This window comes from Neopelma chrysocephalum, unplaced genomic scaffold (assembly GCF_003984885.1).
Source record: "Neopelma chrysocephalum unplaced genomic scaffold, ASM398488v2 Primary Assembly neopelma1_108, whole genome shotgun sequence".
NCBI classification, from domain to species: Eukaryota; Metazoa; Chordata; class Aves; order Passeriformes; family Pipridae; genus Neopelma; species Neopelma chrysocephalum.
Window position 1 is genome coordinate 2,145,297 of NW_020897773.1, and position 22,285 is coordinate 2,167,581.

Here is a 22,285-nt window from a genome sequence, read left to right on the forward strand (position 1 = left end):
GATTTCTTGGAAACTTCAAAACAATTGCACGGGGAAACATGCTCATGTTGGCAGCCACCCCAAGCAGGCCAGTGGACAACTCTGACCCACTTCCACAGAGCTACCAGAGGAACAACCTGGCAGGACAGGTTACTGCAGGGGGGCACGTGCAGGGGAGAACTGTTCACTGGGAATGTGCACAGGCTCTCTAGGATGGGAAAAGACCCTTCCTCCCACCACACAGAGGGACAGTTCCCGCCTTACCTCTTTGTGAGGCTACCAGATGCTCAGTCTTCCCCTTGTCCTGGCCAGGAGTGGTTGTGGGGGCAGCGCTGCTCATCTCCCTCTCTCGGGGCTCCTGGGTCAGGGCCCCGTGAGCGAGGTGGGAGCGGTGACCTCCATTGCCAGTGCCGAGGTTCCACACACCAGCCTTGAAGCCAAACAGGGGAGCGAGGGCACTTGGGTATGGAGGTTTCCCAGGTTTTGCCACACACCATAAACCCCTTCGCTTCTTCATCGGGGTTTTTAACATGGACTGAGAAGAGGCTGTAGACCAGGTAAAAGGGAGGAAGTGAGTTGACCTCACACCTTTACAATCAACCCATCTAATGAGTGAGATATTCAAGGGTTTTTTGAATCACTTAGGAGATCAGTTTGTTTCTAGTTTTTCATGCAACTAGCATCAGCCTAATTCCTCTGAACAGGACTGAGCTAGCAAGCCAGGAGAGAGAGATGGAAGGCTCCACTGGTAAGGGGGGAAAAAAGATTCCCATTTGAGACTTGGCCTCTGTGAAGGCTACCAGTAAATACCTACATGGTGCTACTGCTATTTCTGGAAACCAGAAAGATATCTCAGCAAGTGGGCAGACCTTGCTGGTGTTTTTACAGCACCATACCATCTTCAAGGTCTGATATGATGAGCAAGCAGAAGAAGAACAGGAAATTTACCTACAGCGAGACCAGACAATGATAGCAAAGATAGAAACAGACCTTACGTATCATTACCATGTCCCATTTGTGGCCAGCTGAGCCACAGTCCCTGTCCTGGCTGGCAGTACTAGTGATTTGGCTACTGTTGAAAAGGAGGAAGCATAATGAACTAATGATAGAAAGATGTGATGCCATGTGCATGCCTGGAGGATCATCTTGTAGCTGTCAGCCACCTACTGTGACACAGAGCCAGCACTGACATCCACGGCCCATTTCTCCCTGAAATCTGGTGGGTTTGGGGTTTTTGGGCTTTTTTTTTTCATTTGGCTGAGGCCACCACTGCATGCTCGGCTCCTTTCTATCCTCACCTTCAGTGGTCCGTCCGTTGCCACCAAACCGTATGTTCGGACCGACGCTTCCGCCCTGCAGAGCTCTGTGCCTGCGTTTGGGTTTGAGAACGCTCCCAGCGGAGGCAGCAGCGGGGGCTTGGCACCTAGCTTAAAAATAAGGACAGGACGGGTGACTCCAACTCCCGGCAGCGGACAGGGAGGGACCAAGCCAGGCACGTCTCCTCCCGCCATGGTCCGTGCCCCCCTCACCTGCACACCCTCTGCGCGGGGCTGCCCCTGTGACGCACCCGCGTTCGGTCCCGCGGGCCGCGCAACGTTCGGTCATTTGCATACCCGCGACATTCCCAGCCCATCCCTCCCCCCCCCCCCCCCCCCATTCTGTCCCCTTCCCATCCCCATCCCACCCCCTACCCCATCCCCGACACCACCCCCTTCCCAAGGGCAGGCAGCCCTGCGCCTCGCCGGGCAGGGCTCGAGAGTTTGACACTGTCTAGGAAGCAGATGCTTTCCAAAGCTAGTTTTCCAGCCCTTTGCCTCTGTAATTCCCACTCAAGTCTGGGTTGGGTTTTGTCAGGTTTGGGGGGGTTGGGGGTTTTTGTTTATTTGTTTGGTTGTTGTTTGTTTTTTGTTTGTTTTATTATTATTATTATTTCTCTTAACTGCAAAGGAAGTGCTGGGAAACGAGCAGGTGTTATAATTAAAAGAAGCTTTGCACTCTGCTTTTGATGTTCCCAGTATTCAGTGGGCCTATATGATTAATGTATCTGTAGGGTGCAAACTGACCATCCAAATGTTCTCCTTCATTGTGACACGGATTTATTCCCTGTTTTCTCTACTGCAGAGGCACCCAAACACAACATAAACATGATCTGCATCAAAAAATTTCTGATCTTGGCTGTTCCTGAAAATTCAAACTTATACACAGCATATTTCCCTGTCCCTTGTCCTGGCCAATCTCTTCCCTATTCCCCAGCCTCCAAGACTGGGCTCTCACTTGCATAGCATGAGGAATAGCTGCTGCTGCACTTGCCAGCGTCTCCCGGGTCTCGCGATCAACACTTTGAATGCAGCTTTTGTACATGCTCTGTCTCCCTGAGCCCAGCAGTATTCCTGGCCATCGGCACCATCGCTGCGGGCAAACATCCTCCAGGCAAAGGCTGCAGGAACGAAATTTCAAGAAGTCCTGGCTGAAGAAGTCTCCCTTCTGCTGCAGCCCTCTACCTGCGGCAAAATCACCTTGCGCTGCCATGGTGAGGGCAGAGGGGGTCACAGGCTCTTGGCAGATGAGAATCTACCCGAGGTGCTGCTGTCGCTGGGCCTGACACAGCTGCCGGTGCGTTTCCCTGCAGCATCAGGAGCCTACATGGAAAAATAACACTGCTAGTGCAAGTGACAGCCACCAATCCCTGGCATGGCCCTGCCTACAGGGGGTCCTGCATACCGAACTGCTCGAGTCAGGTGGTGTTAGAGCAACATAAAAAGATGTTCAAGCTATGTGTTTTCCACATTCTGTCAAAATTACGGCCATAAAGTCCAAATGCTGGAGAAAGACTGCTGTCAGCAGCATGGGGGAAGCACATCTCTACTCCAGCAGCTGCTTTCCCCACGGCTGTTTGGGCATGGCAGCGGAGGCAAGTCTCTCACCGCACCCACTTGCTGTTGGATCTGGGACAGTGCCTCAGAGTTGTTCCCACTGAACTCAGGGCTGCCACTGCAGCAGGAGCACCACTCCATACGTTTGATAACAACGAGCTGTAACATCATACAGGACTTGCCCCAAAAGCTACCAAAAAAAAAAAAAAAGAGGGTTAGAATAGTTTGCTCCTTTTCAATACAGACCTATCTGGATTTAAGCAGGAGCACTAGGCTAATGATACTGGAGACTGGTGTGTAACCCCTATCTCTAGCACTTCCCACTAGTTTGCAAGATTTTTTACTGTGGAAAGGCATAGATAAGATTTTACAACACACCTATGAGTAATTCTGAGCCACAATTCAAACCACAAGACAAATACTTCCAAATCTGCCACCCACTGGGAAAGGAAGGAGAAAAGCAGTTGAAACAAGTGCTGTTGTAGATAAATTGCCTGCATTTATCATGTTGCTGAGGTACCTCTAGCACTTGCAGCACCTCAGAAAGCCTGAAACTACAGCACAACTCATAATTATGGATGGCAGCACCCAGAAGCTTCCTGCCGTGCTCACATCAGCAAGCACATATCCCAAAGGACTACTGGAGTTGTAGACGGTGCTATAGCATGCAGGGTGTATGAGGGCAAAGAAAGTTTGTGCTTAGCCCTTCATGTTAGTGCTACAGCAAAATGTGACAATGTTCAGCTTCAGTCCCTGCAGACCATCTCTTTGCTGGTTTGGTTGCTTTTGCTTCAAAACTACTTCTGACAGAGACTTCAGTTGCCATACTGGGCTTCCTTAAACATATTAGCCCATTCCTTATGGCCTAAGTAAGAGGTAAGAGGGGATTTTGCAGAGCATATTTTAGGACAAGAGGTCAGGATGGCAAGGCAGCAGTAAAATCCCTGTAGATGTGAGTTCTGAAGGATGCCAAACAGAACCACTTTTGAAAATCCACTCATAGGTGCCTCTAAGCTCTGCAAACACAGTGACTACCACATGGCAGCTGAGTGAGGCTGGAAGAATCAATCACAGACACAGTTCAGTTAAATTATTACAAAAGGAAAAACGCCTCTGCACTCAATGGAAAAGGGAAAGGCAGATCTCTTTTACTGTGTTCTGTAAGCTTAAAACAAATAACAAAGAATGCCTGTACAAGGCCTTAGGTACCCTACTAACAATCTTGACAATCAAACTTACAGTCAGATAAAATGGTATCCTTAAACAAATTTCAATGGAAATTGTTCATATTACAGCAAGGCCTTGTAATGTTCTACCCCCCACCTAAGTGATTTAATTCAGCTCAAAAGCTGTCAAAGTGTTCATCTGGAGTAAAGGTAGTGTTTGCAGAAAGGCTGAAGTCAGCTGAGACAGTTAACCCACTTCTGGCTTTCATCTTTTTTATTAGCTTAGATAAATCATAGAATACCAAGTTGGAAGAGGACCTCAAGGATCCTCTGGTCCAAACTTTCTTGTCAAGAGCACCTAAATTCACAGACATAGCTTAAGGTCAAGGACTGAAAGTGCTTGGAGGGCTCATAGAGCCTGATTCCCATTACTTTCAAGGGAAGGCAGGCACTAAATACCTTAAAAACACAAATGTAGGTCTATTTGAGACTGCATACTTGAAAACAAGGACTCTTTCTACCCTCCAGTACTCTCTTGCCCAGCCTGGTGTCACCTGCAAACTGACTGAGGGTGCCCTTGATCCCCTTGTCCAGACCACTGATAAAGATATTAAATATGACTGGCGCCAACTGGCCCCAGGGAACACCATTTGTGACCAGTTGCCAGATGGATTTAACTCCATTCATCACCACCACTCTCTGGGCCTGTCCATCCAGACAGTTTTTTACCCAGGGGAGAGTGTGCACATCCAAGCCATGAGCAGCCAGTTTCTCTGGGAGGGTGCTGTGGGAAATGGTGTCAAAGGCTTTACTAAAGTTTAGGTAGACAGCATCCTCAGCCTTTCTCTCATCCACTGAGAGGGTCACCTTATGATAGAAGGAGATCAGGTTGGTCAAGCAGGACCTGCCTACTCATGTTGGCTGAGTCTGATGCCCTACTTGTCCTGCATGTGCTGTGTGATGGCACTCAAGGTGATCTGCTCCATGACCTTCCCTGGCACTGAGGTCAGGCTGACAGACCTGTAGTTCCTCAGATCCTCCTTCTGACCTTTCTTGTAGACGGGAATCACAGCTGCTAACTTCCAGTCACCTGGAACCTCCCCAGTTAACCAGAACTGATGATAAATGATTGAAAGTGGTTTGATGACCTCTCCTGCCAGCTCCCTCAGTACCCTTGGGTGGACCCCATCTGGCCTCATTGACTTGCATGTGTCTAAGTGGTGTAGCAGGTCACTGACCATTTCCCCTTGGATTATGGGGGCTTCCTTCTGCTCCTCATCCCTGTTTTCCAGCTCAGGGGCCCAGGTATCTGGAGGACAATTGGTGTTACTTTTAAAGACTGAGGCAAAGAAGGCATTAAGTATCTCAGTCTTTTCCTCATCTTTTGTCCTATATTTCCTCTCATGTCCAATAAAGGATGGAGATTCTCCTTAGCCCTCCTTTTGTTGCTGATATATTTACATGAATATTTTTATTGTTTTTTACAAGTTTCTACAAAGAAATTCTTTACTGTGAAGGTGGTGAGGCACTGGCACAGGTTGCCCAGAGAAGTTGTGGATGCCCCATCCCTGGAAGGGTTCAAGGCCAGGTTGTATGGGGCCCTGAGCAACCTGGTCTACGGGAAGGTGTCCCTGCCAACAACCAGGGAGTTGGAACTAGGTGATCTTTAAGGTCCCTTCCAATTCAAGCTGTTCTATGATTTTATGATTTCACTCCAGTAGCCAGATAAAACTTGAGCTTTGTTCCTTCTAATTTTGTCCCTGGATAACCTCACAACATCCTTATAGTTGTGAATTGCCTGTGCCTTTTTCCAAAGATGATGAACTCTCAGTTTTCCCTGTGTTCCAGCCAAAGCTCTCTGTGGGACTAGCACATAAAGCAGGGATTCAGGCATATTTTCCTAGGGCTCATTGCATAGGAATAATATCTAAGAAACACATCAATGGCATTTTTGTCTGGTTAAGATCACTCCCTAGATGAATCTGACCATGCCCCATTGCTTAAGGTATTAAAAATGCCCAAGAGAAAGTCAGTGTGTCCTGTAGCTTGGATAGAAGCTGCCTCTGCCATGGACTTTCCTATAACACAAAGCCAGGCTTCTCCACGGCTCAATTTTGTTCCTTGGCAAGGCTGTTCTGCCAAACTAGCATGCTATGAAGTGTAACCAGAAAGGGCATTACTTATGGCACTGTCTTTGTGGTCCCCAAAGGCTTAATTGCCGAAATTCAGGACATAGATCCTATTTAAGGCCAGGTACGTGATATGGAAAATCCTGAATGTAAAGCCACCCCTTTCTCCCTTGCACTGAAACCACTGCAACTGGAATGAGACCAGCAAAGCAATCTGCCTGCAGCCTGGGAGAGCTCTGGGTGTGCAGGATTCATCTTCTGCCACTGCTGTCGGAGCATGGAAAACAAGCTGGTGCCATTCTCAGTACCGTGGAGACCAGTGGCAGTCATTCACTGCTGAGTGAAAAAAGGTGTTACAAAATGACTTTCTGAAGAGGGAAAACGAACACAGCTGCATTTTAACAGCTCCAGGCCCTGGTGATGTTTCACCAGACAGTAACTACACTCCTTGTCATCCTTCTGCTGGGTTAATCAAAAGGAAATGCATCCTCTGGAATTTTTCAGCTTCTTGGGATCATTAGCACCCAGTAAATGAAAATGGAGACTATTTAATGCTACCATTACTTTCTTTCCCAATCAACAAGCTGCCTTCCCAGTGCAGTAAAAATACAGTATCATTATGTGAAACGTGCTGATGCCAACAACCCTACAGAGCCCCTCAGGACTGGAGCTACTGTGGAGGTTGAACCTAGTATCTCACCAAAGGCTTGTTGGGGTAAAATTAAGGAGTAAAATTAAATTGGAGTGATGACAGTTGTTTGGGGCTTTTTTGACCACCTTACAGGGTCATAATGCACCTGTGGCATAAAGGTTTTATACAGAGAAAAAAGCCATCTCCCTGTGGAACTGGGCAGTTTCCCCAGGCCTGCAGGAGAATCACAGTGCAGATCCTTGTGCTACTAATTGCATCTCTCCCCACTTTCCCAAGTTCTTGGTGTCAAAGTCGCTTAGGTTAGACACTCAGCTTACAAGAAGTGCTCCTGTATTTTTCTGCACAAAGAATACAAGTGAGATTACACATCCAAAACCAATTTTCTCTTACAGCTGAATTTACTGTTTTGAGGAGTTTCTGAAGCAGCAAAACTTGCTTCCTCAAATATTTACTGTGCATGGCAAGGAGTACCGATAAAAGATGTAATGTTAAAAGCATCGCCCACACAATGCTCTTATTACAAGTTCTGCCTCAGCTTTTATATGGAAAATCTGAAAGGTTCAATGCCCCTATCAAAAGCTCCTGCAATGGCTGTTCTTCAGCAGAGCAGGGTTGCTCAGCTGTGAAACAAGAGTTACCACAAGCAGCAGCTTACCCAGGGCAGCAAATGAAAAGTTAGGAATAAGCTGATCTGAATGCCAAACCTCGCTAGCTCCTTCAAAAACCACTTGAACAATTCCTCATTCCAGATCTAATGAGGTGTAGTGCTGGACACCACAGTTATTTGATTACTGTACACAACTTTGCTCCCCCTGAGTGCTGTGATGGTTTCTGTTGGAGCTGTGGGCCAGAGACAATGAGGAGAGAAGAAGCCAAGTACACTGACACACCTTTGCCTCGAGCATAACCCAGCCTTGACCGAAAGCACTGAAAGGTTTCCCGTTTGGCCCATGTCTTGAAATATTAGGTCAGCTGTTTGTTGACTCATGTTGGTTTGTTGTAAAAGAATTTTCCTTAGAAATGTCAGGCTCGTCTTCCTCAGTACCTTCCTCTCAGCAGCCTTGGGGAGAGTGGTCTCCCACCCCATACTGCTGTGTGAAGCCATCCCAGAGGGCTACTAAGATATGATCCCTGGCCAGTAGTTTTCTCCTGCCAGAGCCCTGCATACTGTTCCATACATCTTTCATAAAGGTCCAAGCCAGCTCCAAGCACTCTAACTATGGAAGGTTTTCACAAACAGAAATGCAAGATAATTCCAAGCGAGCATCCTAGGGGTTTCTTCCTATTCCTGACAGGAAAATTCTCACTGATCTGAAGCAATTTCATTCAGATGCAACATAGGATATGACTTTGGTATTGAAATTTTTCATGATGAGTAACAAGCATGGGGAGCATGAGGTACAGGGCTGACATGCAAAAGCAGGAGCATATCCTATAAAGCGACCAGTTTAATTGTTCATTTTATTCCTCTTTTATCTCTTCCACTCAAGTCCCAGTACTGTTCTTAGAGCTGTAGGAACCTTGAAATACAACAGTTCCCACTGCTCAGAATTTATTGCCCAGTCTTTACAGTATTTGAGCACCTCTGTCTTTTTCAGGGCCTAGGTCCGCCATTCAGGCATCACTGAAATATTTAAAGTCTCCATTCACCTAACCTACAAGGTATCACATAACTCCACAGGCATTTAAATCCCTAGAGTGCCTAAGTGTTCACAGGCTGATGCCTGCAGAGGCTGTCTTGCACCTGACTGGATGCTGAGAGCCCCACACCATGGTGCCCAGAGGACCCAATGCAGGACAAACATCTATTTTCCAATACCTGCCAGCTGGCAGCATCTGCCCTGGGTGAGCCAGAAGCCACTAAGAGGTAAAGGAGTAATAGGCTGTCCCTGCAGCAAACTGAAATAATTACAGGAAGGAAGACAAAAAAGAGCCTCCAGATGTGAACGTGCCACGCATTGGAGCAGGCTGACAAAATCTTGTGATGGTTTGGCTCACTGACCTGACAGAAAACACCATTTATTTCCCAAATGCCATCACTTCCATTGTCCAAAAGTGAACACAGTCAAAGAAGGGAATGAAAAGTGGAAGTCTGCAGAAGCAGGGCCAACTCTGCTGCCAATTCATTGCCTGGCCTGCAGAGAAATATAAATCTTAGGGCCAGAAAAATGTTTAGGACCTCTACAGGCCACAGATTTTGAGTAAGTGAGCTTTAGTTTCTTACAGGGCACTATCTCCAACTGAAAATGCAAATGATGATTGGAAGCTTTGCAAAGCTTTCAAAGGCCCTGGGGTGACAGATAATCCAGAAATATGAGCAGCTACCATTGTCATTAGAGCAGCAGTCTCTGCAGCAGAGCCCCAGCTTGCTAAATTGTTAGGGGTGAGGGAGTATGGATATTGCTAGGAAGAAAGAGGAAGAAAAATAAGTAAAGCAAAAGCACTCTCTCCAGAGAGAGATAGAAACAGAGGGGGAAAGGAACCTGCAAACAACCCTGTTAAAGAGCAGAGTCCCTGCATCTCAATCCTTCAGAGAGTTTGGTTTGTCCTCCCTCTGCTGTTGTGGTAGACTGGCATCTCCACACCACAAAAAAAATACAAGATGTGTTAGAGTGCAGATCTTCCCTCCTTACCCTACTACATCTTTCCCAGATCAAATTTGCAGAGATTCATAGTGTTAGTAATAAACCATTTGAAAACAGAGGCTAGCCTGCAGGCAAGTTTTTCATCAGAATGAGAGCGCTTTGAGACCAGGCATTTATGTATCAAAAAACCTGTAAGCTCACTAAAGTTCACTTCTTCTCTCCTTGCTTGGAGTAAAGTAATTCCACTTATCCCCTATATCCTTTGAAGTGAGGCACCAATGTTAAGTTTAGTGAAACACAGTAGTTTAAACCATTGGCAAGAGCAGACTTCACTATCCTGCAGGGATTAGCCCAGGAGCCAAATAACACTGATCTAAATCCCAGCAGAGGTCAATACAGAAACTTGATTTGGGTTAGGACTCCATTGATGCTACCTGGAAAATAACAGTGTGAACCCGGGAAGGACAAAGGTGGAATTTTTGCTTTTTGACTCCATTCAGAACAAGGGGCTTTGAGCAGGAGGTGAGCTGGGACTTGCCCGTTTGCCCTCACACAGCGGCAAAGGGAGCCTTGGGAGCCCAAGGGCAGTACCTGAGCTGAGGTAGGAGCACTTGCTCTGCCTCCCATGGTGTGGCAGGAGCCAGGCTGTTGCTTTTCTTATGAAAAGAAGCTTCCCTGTCAATAAGCAACCCTGTCTGCTCTGCAGCTCCTGCCTGTCCTCCTCTCCCCTCCTTTCATCCACCACCCTAAGCACCGATCTTCTTCCACACCTCTGAGGGCTGTGTCTCTTTTAGTGACACCTAAACTCCCAGGCACACAGCTGGAGTCACGCAGCAGAAGCTTCCCTCCTGCAGCTTTAAAGACTTTTTGAAAAGAGAAAGATAAAAGGAAGAATCATCGAATCTTTCTCCCAGATTTTATTGCTTTCTGGGAGAGATGCTTGCATCAAGAAACCTCCACCAGAGCACAGCAAAAGCAATCCCAACGCCTGGCTCTTACCAGCCCCTGCCAGAGCACCACCTTGCTGAGAAAGCAACAGCACACAAGACAGGGCTGTCCACCAACCTCCTTCACGCGTGTCCTTCACTTTGGAAATCCAGCTCCACGTTGTTAAGCTTGTAATCCTTCCAGGAGCTATAAAGCAGGTTGCCTCCCACAAGGGAGCAAGGAATTCTTCTGCTCCAGACCCTGTGCTTCCCAAACTGGAAGCAGGGATAGACATTTGTCAAGCCAGACCCCTTCTCCAGCAGGACAGCAGGCTCCCCCTTCCAGGTGTTTGAGCTCTGCAGGTGAACAGTGTCAAGTACCAGGAATAAACAAGGCTGCATAGCAACAACTTCTCTGAAGAAATCTTGAGATGCAAGGAATATCTTGTGCTGCAGCCACAAGCACCCGAGGGACCTCAACAGGACCCAGACCTTCAGTCAGGGGCACACACCAAGCGGTGACACACTCCCAGTCCCTCACTGCCTGCTCGTGGTCCCTGTGCAAAGATCATCCTAAAGCTTTCTACAGCGTGCAAGCAAACAGCAAAGTGTACATCTGCTGGAAACTGAGAAAAGGGAGGAGGAGGCTTCCACCCTTTTCACTGCAATATTTGATAACATCTCTGCAAGGTAAATTGTTCCAGTGTGAGCTTGGATCCCCCCTCGGTTAGATCAGTGTAAATTCATACCAGCCCTACAGAAAGCACCACGTTCAGGCAAGTTTGGGAGGAGAACTAATTCCTCCAACATGGCATGGCCACAGTCTCTGTGATCTCCACTAAATGCTGCCAAACTGTAATTTTCTACCACCCCCATTACAAATATTTTATGCCTCTTCCCTGTGCTGTGGATAATTGTGCAATATGCAGTGCAGAGCAGCAATATTGTGCATCGTTTTGTTGTTGTTATGCTCAATCAAAAGCTACTTTCAAATGTAAAAATAATAATAATTTCATCATTTCCATGTCTAGTTTGGGAATCTTCCGTAACAAGGTCACTACTGGCTGTTTTTATAAACACTCATGTACATTAAAAGAGAAATTCCCTGCAGAGGTGCAAGGGCTCACATGAGGTTCTCTGTTAATCTCTCAGACCATGTCTTTACAATTATTTGGATGGAGGTGTCCACACGACTACTATGAGACAAGGAATTCAGACACTAAGTCTTGAACAACTATATCCAACCTGCAAGTCAACAGGAAAGTGGAAAGGGACTTTTTAGCTGTAAAAATGAGCAATAATTCAGTTCCTATAGGGGGCAAAAAGCCCACAGAAAACCCCTCTGCAGGAGTTAGCAATCCTTCTCTAACTAGCAAAGGCAGCACACACACCCTTTTGTGGTTTGGGAAGGTGACTGTCACCTCTCTTAGTAAAAAGCAGCCACCCCATTGCTACCATCACTGTAGGAGTAAAAGATTCAGCCTTACAATGAGTCACCTTAAACTACACAATTCTCTCAGCTTCTCCAAGGCTGAGTAATCAGATATGTGAGAAAATAACCCTATATATCACAGAATGGCAGAAAATGAGCTGACTGCAGCAAATGGATCTCCAAATGTGACATCTCCTGCATCAAACGGGAGGATTCTCCTGAAAAGCTTCTCCCTTTTGCTACCAGGAAGAGGTAGGAGACTGCCCTCGGACTTCAGCACTGCTTTATACCTTAGGAGACACAAAGAAAATTAAGTTTCAGCTGTGTTGCAGGCAAGAGTCAACCTGCTCCAGCTCCTGTCAGCAAAGCAGAAATGCTGCTTGTTCACCTTTCTCCATATTTTCTTCTAAGGCAATAAACCCTTTAAAGTGGGGAAATTTTCTTTATATGTATATGCATCTAACACGGCTGCCACAGACATCAGCTGGAGATGTTGCTATAGAATAGTGATGTCAGTAGCTATTCATAGGACTTTCCCCAGTACAGTGTTTGGTCCTCCTCTTTAATTAAGGGGCCTGCAACAAGCTGCCAGCTCATCTTTAGTGAAAAAGTTAAGCTCCTGGGTGTCTCAAAATGAGCACTTTTACAGAGAAATAGCAGCACTGAAAAGTGTGACTTTCATCAAATCACCAAAAGTGACAAAAGTAGAGCAAAATTGGAGAGCTGGTCAGACTAAGACCACCCAGGAGCATCTAATGTCCAGCCTCTCTCCCCGAGCACCTGCTTGCTCTTCTTTCTTTTGACTCAGTAAAAGTGAAGGTGATGGAACAGAGCCAATGAAAGCTATATGCTTAGCCTTAAAAATGGTGACCCAAAGTTTTATTTCATACTTTCTGAAAGGAAGAAAAAAATTGCAGCTATCCTCAGGGAACAGAGTACCTTCTCTCCTGAGTCTGACTTGGGTCACACCTACTTCACCTCCAGCAGCATCACACACAGGGCTGTGCTCTTATGCCACCTGCACAAGCTGTTATAACACATTATGTTACATGAGGAAGGAGCAGTGTCCATGTGCTCACATGCATCCTGGAAATCAACCTGGTGATGGCTATCTTGTCCTTCCTTGAGACAGCAATGGGATAAACCTTGCTACAGGGTCCGTCTCTCTCATCCATCCATAGCACCTCAAACACTTTCACCAGTCCCATTCCCCACCCAGGCAAAGAACAGTCCAGTCATTCCTCACAAGTTAACAAAACAAATTGCCTTGAAATCCCCTTTCTATAGACATGAAGCGTGGCCCCACTTTCAACAAGGGTTTATTTGGCTAAACCTCTGCACTCTGCTTTGAAGCCTCTGGGCATCACAGGCAGGAGCACAGGGCTAAGCAGGGCTTTTTCCCCTTTCCACAGCAGTGATGGAAATCTTGTCACCTTACATGCCTGTATCCAGAAACCTGTTCAGCTATTCCTCTTTCTTTCACTTGCTGAGCAGCACAGCCCTTTGCAGCAGCCTCCTGGCACACAGACAGCTTGTTTTCTGTTCACAGAAACCTCTGCTGGATCGGGAGCCCTTGGGCTTTCCCATGGCAACCTTGTTTGTGCATTGGGCAAGGGACATCAATAATGCATGGCATCCGAGGCCGTGAGGGAAACAGCTCAAGCACACAGTGCAAATGTTAATTAGAGCCCAGCAGACAGGTCTGAAGCCAGAGAGCTCAAACAGACCTTCTGGTTACATGACCAACAGCAGCAGGTTATTAATTTAGTGCTGGAGATGCCAATGAAGCTTTGTAGACTAGTAGGAAAGACACAACTATCAGTAACAAGTACAAGCTGTTCTCCAAAGCCTCCTCAGCTGATAAAAATTAACATGAGTTGAAATACCAATATAGAGAAAAGGTGGGTATGAAGGTTTTTTCTATTTAAAATGTCCATTTTTATCAATTCTGAATTCCGAGGGACAGGAAAAGAGAGAAAAAGGCTGGACAGAAAACAAAAGAATACAGATACTGCTATATATGCCTCTGTTTTGCCCAGCCTTGAGGGGCATCCAGAACTCCTTGGCTTTTCCTTATTCTTTAAACACTGTCCCCTAATCAGCAGGGTCCTGAGGACTTGAAGACAGGTACCACCCTCTACAAACTTTCCTTCACCGAGTGCTGGGATGAAAAATAAATCAAATTATCCAAAGAGTGGCACGAGAGTTGTACAGGGTATGCACCCCAATGCCACGAAAGGCAAGCAGAGAGGATCTGTTAAGATAGAAGAACACAGCAAGGTAGAAAAACCTGTGCTTCAGCATCTACATTCTCAGGGAGCACTGTTGTGGAATACTGTCACACCACTGTGTGTTGAGGCCAATACTTGAAACAAAAATCTCAGGAAAACAGTGTTTCAGTTTGCTTAAAGGAGATGTGTTTTGTAAACAGAGCTCGTGAAAGAAAATGGGAAAGGAAACGACCACTTTACACTTTAAAGCATAAACACAAAGACTCAGAAACACTGAGGTCAGGGGAAATTATGGCATCAATACATTGGACTCAGAATTATATTGGATCTTCCCTCTAAAGAGCCCACAGCAGTTTTCATTGCCACAAGTGGCACTTAACATTTCTTAGTGAGGTGATATACACAGTGTTAAGAAACACTGGGAAATTGAGCACTCCAAAACTCTCTTAGGACCTCCATAAAGAAACTGCAAAGAGACCAGCCGTTTTCTTTTCTGGTGACAACTGTCTGTGGCAGCATAACAGCTGGGATTGGGTCAGCTGAAATGCTGAGGCCTTTCAAAAAGAAGTCAAAAAGCAGAGGTACTATATTAAGAGCTGCCAGATAAACATTTTCACAGCTTTACATGTGGGAATCAGGGTCTTTCAGATCAATAGATACAGTATCTTGCCTACAGCTTGCCAAATTTTTCTGATGGAGAACACGGTGATTACACAAAATTGATGTGATCTGTGAAAATATGCTTTTTCCAACTATTTCTGTAAGTTTCAGGATGGCACATTTGATACTTTTTCTCAAATTCTTCCATGGCATTATAGAATTATCTCCATTTTGAGTAACCCTAATTCTATGCAGTGAAAACCTATCTATGTACCACCTACCTCAGACACATTTCCAGACTTTGATGAGACAAAAGCCTACTTCCAGTGCTTCTTCAGTATAGCAGGGGACTAGAAATTGCTGTATGCCTGGGAAATCATAGAGAGTCATAGAGGATATTTTAACTCCTGTAAGGGTTGTAAAAAACTCATGATACAAAGGGATGTAGGAAAATATGCTCTGAGCTGTAAGCATGCCCTGGAGGAGAAGGATGAGATGTGCCAGATACAAGCACCTCACAGCACCAGTCCCCAGTGAGGACCCACAAACTGGAACAGAGACCTCCATGAGGCAGCAGAAGGTCAGCCCAGTTTAGGATTGTCCAGAGCCCCTCTAACACCCTCTGGTGATCCAGGGCGCTGGACCACCACAAACACTCACTGTGCTTTGCCTCCTAATTCATTCAGGATCATGTGGTTCTAAACTAAGGCCCCTTGGTTCCCCATGCTGCTAATCTGGTTAAGTGCATATTGGCTAATTGCAGGTTTTAGCTCGCTGCCAAGCACATCATCTCACTGTCTTTTTGCTCTGGCTACCTGAAGAGTCAGCAGCCACATGAAGCCACACCTCATCTGGGGATGCAGAGAAACCAGTTGCCACCTCCTGCTGTCCACTACAAGTCTGCTGTCATTTGCTTTACCAAAATAGAATGTTTTTCTATAACAGGGAGAGTGAGGTGAAGAACAAAATCAAAAACAAACAAACAAAAACCCCAACTTGTCACCTGAGGACACTCTTCACAAAGTCCCAGAGCAGATGGACACAGGAGAAACAAGAAAAAAAAAAGACTTTGGTTTTTATACAGACATGTCAAAAACAGGGCCACTGAGGTAATTTGCTAACCTAGTGTATGCAAACACACCTCACATTCCTGAGGGTTAGATAGGAACAAAAAGGCCAAAGTCTTCTCCACAGATTTACCACAATTTAGCACAAATAATTTTGAAAACTGAGCCCACCTGCTATGTTTTTACCGAATACCCTGTCTCATGGATGTCAGCAGGTTCCTGTTCAGCTGGAGGCAGACCTGGGCTGCTGCACCCCTAAGTGGGCAAGCAAACTCCATGAGCCTCACCAACGCTGCACCAAGGACCACTGTCACAGAGCAGCACCCAGCTCTAACTGCAGCCCTGCCATGCCCACTCTGCTGCTCAAAGTGCAGGTTCAGTGAAAGGCTACAGGCCCTGATGCTTTGCTTTTAAGTGCTTCAGCGAGCTACTGTACAGAGGGAGGCAGCTGCACAACGTCAAAGCTGCACAGAAAATAAAACGCTTTCCCACGACACCACATTAAAGCCAAGGCAAGGACCTAGAACTGAGTCCCAGTGATGCAGAGTTCATTCCTCAGACTTTAAAATCACTCTGCTCTTACAGAAAGATTAGTTGCATTTTTCCCAAGAGCCCCTTTTTTCTTCTCAATACCATTCATCAGTGCTGAGGCTTCAGGACTGCATTTCTAATTTGAAGGACTCAAAGATTACCAGCAGAGAGAACACACAACCTCAAAACCTGTGAAAGAACAGATATCTTCATGGTAACAGAGATCACCATGGAGATGAAAGATGAAGGTGCAAGGTAGGCATGTTTAGAAGCTCATGTTTTCCCACATCTTCTAACAGGTGGCAGTCACCAAACCGTGTTTGGAATGCTGGACCTGCTAAGCCCCCTCAGTACTCCCTTAGCACAGCACAGATCAGATGGAGGCTGGCCCTGAATGTGTTGGGGTTAAAGGGACACAGAGAAGTAGAGCTCTTTCTTTAAGTCTCATAAACAGCTCAAAAAGTTTTCCTTCAACTCATTTCTGAAAGAGAAAAAGGTGCAATCATTTGGACGGAAAAGTAAAAGTGCTGGCAAATGAGAAGATTTGTTCAGGCTATTAAACATCCACGTAATGAAGGTGATGGAGACTTGAACTGGTGATAGAGGCAAGAGAAATTAGCCCTGCAGCTTGTTTTACCTGCCATCAACTTTGAAGAGGTCCTGAAAAACACCTTCAGCTTCCATCAATTCCTGATAAGTGCTTGGCAAAGCACATACTGCAAGATGGAGGATATCCAGACCCATATGCAGGTAACAGCCTGTCTGAAACAGAGTGATGTAACAGCTTCTTCCTCAGCCTTCTGTACTGGAGGATGTCATGACAAAACAAACACTGAGACAAGACTCAATGAGGAAGGATCCCATTTCCTTGTTAATGACTTTCAATTCAAATCCTCTACAACTGCAGAAATTAGCTGCCTGAGCACTACGGAAAGGAAAAATGGGCACAGGTTGGTAGATTTTTCTTTAAAAGAGCCCCCCCAAAATCCTAGTATTTACAGACCACAATAAATTCATAGAGAAGACTGCACTGGTATATGGATATATTTCCCTTTTCACCTGCACTATGTTAAACAAAACTCTGTGCCTATGGTGGAGAAAAAGTTTGACTATCTGAATTTAAGGTGTATTAAAGGGGTGGTAGGTTTGCTGTTGTGGTTTTTTTGTTTGTTTGTTTGTATCATATATATTGAAGCTCTTGAAATAAAATTTTATAGGATGTAATTCTGCCTTCTTTTCCCTTCACTGAACCTGCTGAGGATGGCAGGGGGAAATATTAGGAATTAGAGGACCAAATCTGACCCCATTGAAATCAAACAGCCAGTGTGCCCAGCCTTGTGGACATTTTGAGAAACAGCTCCTCTTCTGAATCACATTATCCCTGTCAGTCTTGGGTAGAAAATGATTTCCAGTCACTAGTCCACAGCAGACGATAATAACAAATGAAAAATAGCCAAGCAATGGTTTACACCAGATGCCAGAAATGAAGTATGGTGGAATTCTGTGGGCAGAGTGGGAGAACTGAGGAGGAATGGCTTCATGCCTGCCTGCTCTGAGGCGGTGGCAGCACCCTGGGTACAGCTCATTAAGCAGACAGCTCTTTTTCACTGAGCTGGTAGTTGTGTGTTGAACTTTTTGTACGATGAGTTTGCTCCTAAAAAGAGGCAAATGACTAGTGCATTGAAATGCCATAAATCCCTTGTTGGCAGAGCGTGAAGCAATTAAAGGCTCCATGCAAAATTAGGCCTCCTGACTGCACCCAGAGGCAGGCAGGTAATGGAAACATCAGTACATTTAGAAGAGACTCCGTGAGTGCCAAAAAAAGGAGAATTTGCAGGCAGGGACTGAAACGTCATGCGGAACTACAGGTGGCTGTCAACCTGTCTGTGGACCCCAAGCCACCCGCTCCTCAGGGTCTGCAAAGTAGATCCCACATGGCCTCACCAAGAACAGGGGTGAGAGGCTCAATAGGGTGCTGTATTTTGCTGTTTGTACCCTCTCATATCCTCTCTGCACTCCAGCTGCAACAGTACATTCTTCCCCACATCTTGCTGACTGTCTTGCCCAGTTACACTGCAGGCCTGCTCAGGCTGGAGATCCTTTCTATAGTGTTTTCCTCACAAACAAGGGAAGTTCAGCAGCACACACTGCCTCTACCACACATTTTCCTGCAAGAAAGTCTCAGTATTCAGCCACAGATAAGAAAACATTTCGGTAAAATAGCCAAGTAGGGTCATCCCTTCTTTGCACAGGGGGAAACTGAGGCACTGAACTTAGAAACACAAGTTTTTCAGTCTTGACATTCACTGGTTTCCCATCACTCAGTCCTTAGATACTTTGGATACCACTGTGATAGCTTCAGCTGCTAGGGAAACAAATCTGTTTTCAGACACCTTACTCATGCTGTGTCATTCAATTCCTCATCTGAGTGAGGGCCATTATGTTGGCGGCTTCACCATTATCTTAAAGCAAAGCCAGGACTTCACCATCTTTCCTGAACATAAAATTCCATCACCTTGTTCACAACATTTTCTGAGACTTTAGAGAGGCGTTTTACAGAACATGTTACCTTTCAAGAAATGAGAGGACTAAGAGATGAGTTTCCCACAGAGAATAGCTTTGTGCTCTGCTGTGAGGCATCAAGAGCTGCCACGTATAAATGGGGGAATTTCTTCATGCTGAATTTGATGATTTTGGAGTAGTTACTGAAAGACAGTAGAGGCTTGCGTTGCTTGTATATAGCAGTAGTGATATCAGCATCTAAACAAAGAGATGTCCTTGAAATCTGAGTCTAATGGCAAGCTTAATACTGTGACAGGCTCCACTGGAGGCTCAGGCAGGTTCATTTTTCCTCTCTACAACTGCCAAAGATCTCTGGGTCTGTGGTGCAAACATTGACCATGAAATTGTAATAAACCCAAGGAGTGATTGATTCTGGATGCTCAAGTTTTTTGGTTTTGGGTTTGTTTTGTTGTTTGGGGAGGGTTTTAACCATAGGAAACCATGAGAAGAGATTACAGTTTAGGTCTTAATTAATTCCTAACAGCAAACCTGTAATTAGTTTTAAATGTCAAGGAAAAAAACTTCAGCACACAAACTAAAAGATGGAATAAAGCTTGTTTATGTAGGCTGTTGTCTATGCATTTTTTAAAAGATGCAATAAAAACCTTCACTGGAAATATATTCTTCAATAAAAATACAATTTTTCTCAAAACACATAGATTGGTTGGGATCTTTTATTTTCCACAGAACAGGAAAAAAAGATCAGAACAATTTTCATCCAAACAGTAGTTGAGATGTTCGGAAACATTTGACAAAGCCATGCAAACACCAGAAGGAAACCAGAAAACTCACAAGCCCCCATTTTTACTTGCTTGCCTTGTTAAGTTTCCACTAAAATATATATATTTTTGGGGTAGTGCTTTTGTTGTAAACTTGAATTTTTAAAAGTTTCCTAGAAAAGCTACAGCTTCCAAGAGGAAGTTGTCAGCCAATTTTTTTCTTAAAGCAAAGGAATGGCTCACTGTGATCTCAACTGGTCCCAAGAGCTCTGAAAGGGGCACGGTGCACACAAGAATTGCACACACTCCTGCAATCTAGATTGACACAGCATTCAAAGCCTTGCCTGGGGCAGACCAAAATGTGGCACCCTCCTCATGCTGGCCAAAAACCCAGCTGCTGTCATTTCAGCATCTGAGTGGCCTTCACAGTGTGAAGAGACATGCAGCAGACTGTTTCTTTGAGGATCAGTGCCACTGGCTACAGGTTGCTGTTTCAGAAGTGTCAGAATTTTGTGTACCAGCCCTTAGACATAAAACGTATCTGCTACAGAGCCATCAGTGCATCACCACAGGAGACAGGGAAGGAGCTAGCATACATTGAATCCAGTTTTCATGTGCATTTTGCTAGGAATAACAAAGCCTATTATAATCCTGCATTTACATCTTTAAATTTATTTTTGAAACTGTGACTCAAATGCTAACAGGTAAAATCTACTCCCATGCATCTAGCCAAGGAGTCTAAGTTTGTTTTGGTAAAGGGCATTAAGGGCATTAACCACAAAGCAAATAACGCATTTGCTGCGTGAATTACAAGAGGGAGACCTACCTTTGTGATTGTTTTCTGTTTATATGCCTCCATTAGTATCCAGGGAAGTCTAACCTGGGCTGGGGTACATGGCATGGTCAAGTCCTCAGGTTTCAGCACTTCTCCAGCCATCCATCAGCCTGCAACTTCTCAGCAGTTCAGTCCCGAGGCATTAAGCTGTCACAGCTCACTATGAAATTAGACTTGATGACACCTAAGTAGATTCATTAATGCATTAGGCAAATGCTATCTGATTGGTTCCTTTTTTTAGAGGTTTGGCAAGCAGCGTGCAAACAAACCTGGAGAATGATGCTCCCAGGGGAGGGCAGGCAGCTTGCCAGTCTTCTTTCTTAAACAGAGGTAAGAAAGTGTCAGCCCCACAAAGCTGCACTAGAAGAATTCACAACCTACTGCTTGCCTCAAGACAGCAAAACACAGAAGGTGACATCAGTTGCTTCTGTCTTCTGGAGGGGTGATGCAGTTCCCATACATGTCACAGCACACACAGCATTTCAACTGTAAAGGCAACATGGCACTAATCATGACCAAAACAAATCCCAAGGGACTACCTGTCCCTGGCATGGGGACTGAAAGACAAACCACCTCTAGGTTAATCTTCAGGACCATCCAGGGGATATTCTCACCATCCTTAACCACGTGGCTGCTGGCTATGCAGCTGCACTGACTTACCTTGTTCACTGCTTCTCCAGTCCAATAACACAGCCCAAAAAAACTAACCCAAACCAAACAGTGCAGAGGGAGGCAGGTGCTTGTGTCAGGTACACACCTTCACTGTTAATTCTGTCACTTATCAGCTGCCACAGGTGGTGAGACTCAAAGTTTATCTGTCCTTCCCAGAGACTCTCACTTCATTCCTGATAAATATAGCTACTGGGCCTGTAATTTGGTAGAGTTACAGTTTTGCAGGACACTTGAATACATTTTGATTGGCACATACTTGACTTGTGCAGGCAGCTTGCCTTGTAGTACTTTCACCTCAGACTATGATCTCATTAGACTTCACAAATTAAGCAGAACCAGGCCGGAAAGATACTTGGAGGAGAATTATGAAGTGTAATGGGACACAGGACATGCAATTCCAAAAAAACCTACAGTTCTAGGAGAGATGTGAAAGCTTGGTAGGACATCTTGTGTATGGCTGCAAAATGTGCCTTCTTTGGTCAGGGATAAACCAGTAAAATCCACACAAGTATGGTCTGTGCATTAAGTACACTCATACTTAAGTCTAGGAATATTATCCATGTAGCTGTTTGTGTTCATTTTGTTTAAAAAAGCCTTTTGCTTCTCTCCACACCTATTTAATTCTACCACTGAATATTTAAAGAGACAAGATGCTTTCCAAAAATTTTAACTTAGCTGGTGGTTCAGGTAATGGCTGGTAAAGCTCTGGAGTTTTAAAGCAAAACGGTATCTATTGACACAATTTCCTTTGTTTAGAAAAACAAGCCTTGGTTAAATGTTTGTGAATAAATTAGCTGACAAATATAGCTCATTTGTCTATCTACAAACCAATACTGACTTTTGTGCAGAAACTGATTATTAGCAAATATTTTCCAAATAGATCACAGAAGCAACATTCAGCTGAGTAATTATTCTTGGAACAATTTGCCACACTGCTGCCTCTGCTCTCGTGGTACATGAGCAAGTGGGTGCCCAGGCCATATGGCATTGTTTCTGCTTCCTAAGTAACTGAAGCCGGTAAAAAAAGCAGAAACAAAATTAACCCTAAATTACAGCTGCTTTTCAGTTTGAATTTTGAGCTATCAATTAGACGTACTGCAGTTCTTGAATTTTTGCAATTTCTGAACATTTCACTGAGCAAACAAGTAGCTAGGCACATAACCTCCTGCAATGACAACCACAACACAGCTTTTCCCAGAAGATACCACGTGATCCTGCATTTTATTCACAAAATAAAAACCAACCTTTCTTAGATCCATTCAGTCTGCTCTACCAGTTTCTTATCACAGGACTCTTAGTGAGCCTGCAGGTCTGGACAAAGCAGTC

General features: G+C 45.1%; 1 protein-coding gene and 1 long non-coding RNA gene across 2 annotated transcripts in view; both read right to left on the bottom strand.

Moving 5' to 3' along the window:
- TOGARAM2 (TOG array regulator of axonemal microtubules 2) overlaps positions 1-1,590 on the bottom strand; it is a 23,116-nt gene extending 21,526 nt beyond the window's left edge. Inside the window, exons 1-3 of the mRNA XM_027696539.1 lie at positions 1,509-1,590; positions 1,278-1,406; positions 244-525 (exon numbers count right to left, since the gene is read on the bottom strand). Coding sequence (XP_027552340.1) covers positions 244-525; positions 1,278-1,406; positions 1,509-1,590 — 493 coding nt within the window. The remainder of the gene's footprint in view (positions 1-243; positions 526-1,277; positions 1,407-1,508) is intronic.
- Positions 1,591-2,530: 940 nt separating this feature from the next.
- LOC113973953 lies at positions 2,531-20,614 on the bottom strand. The gene is made up of 3 exons (XR_003536386.1): positions 20,557-20,614; positions 20,279-20,471; positions 2,531-2,618 (listed from the first exon to the last, which is right to left on the bottom strand). It is a non-coding gene; the product is annotated as an uncharacterized LOC113973953 (long non-coding RNA).
- Positions 20,615-22,285: the final 1,671 nt, after the last annotated feature.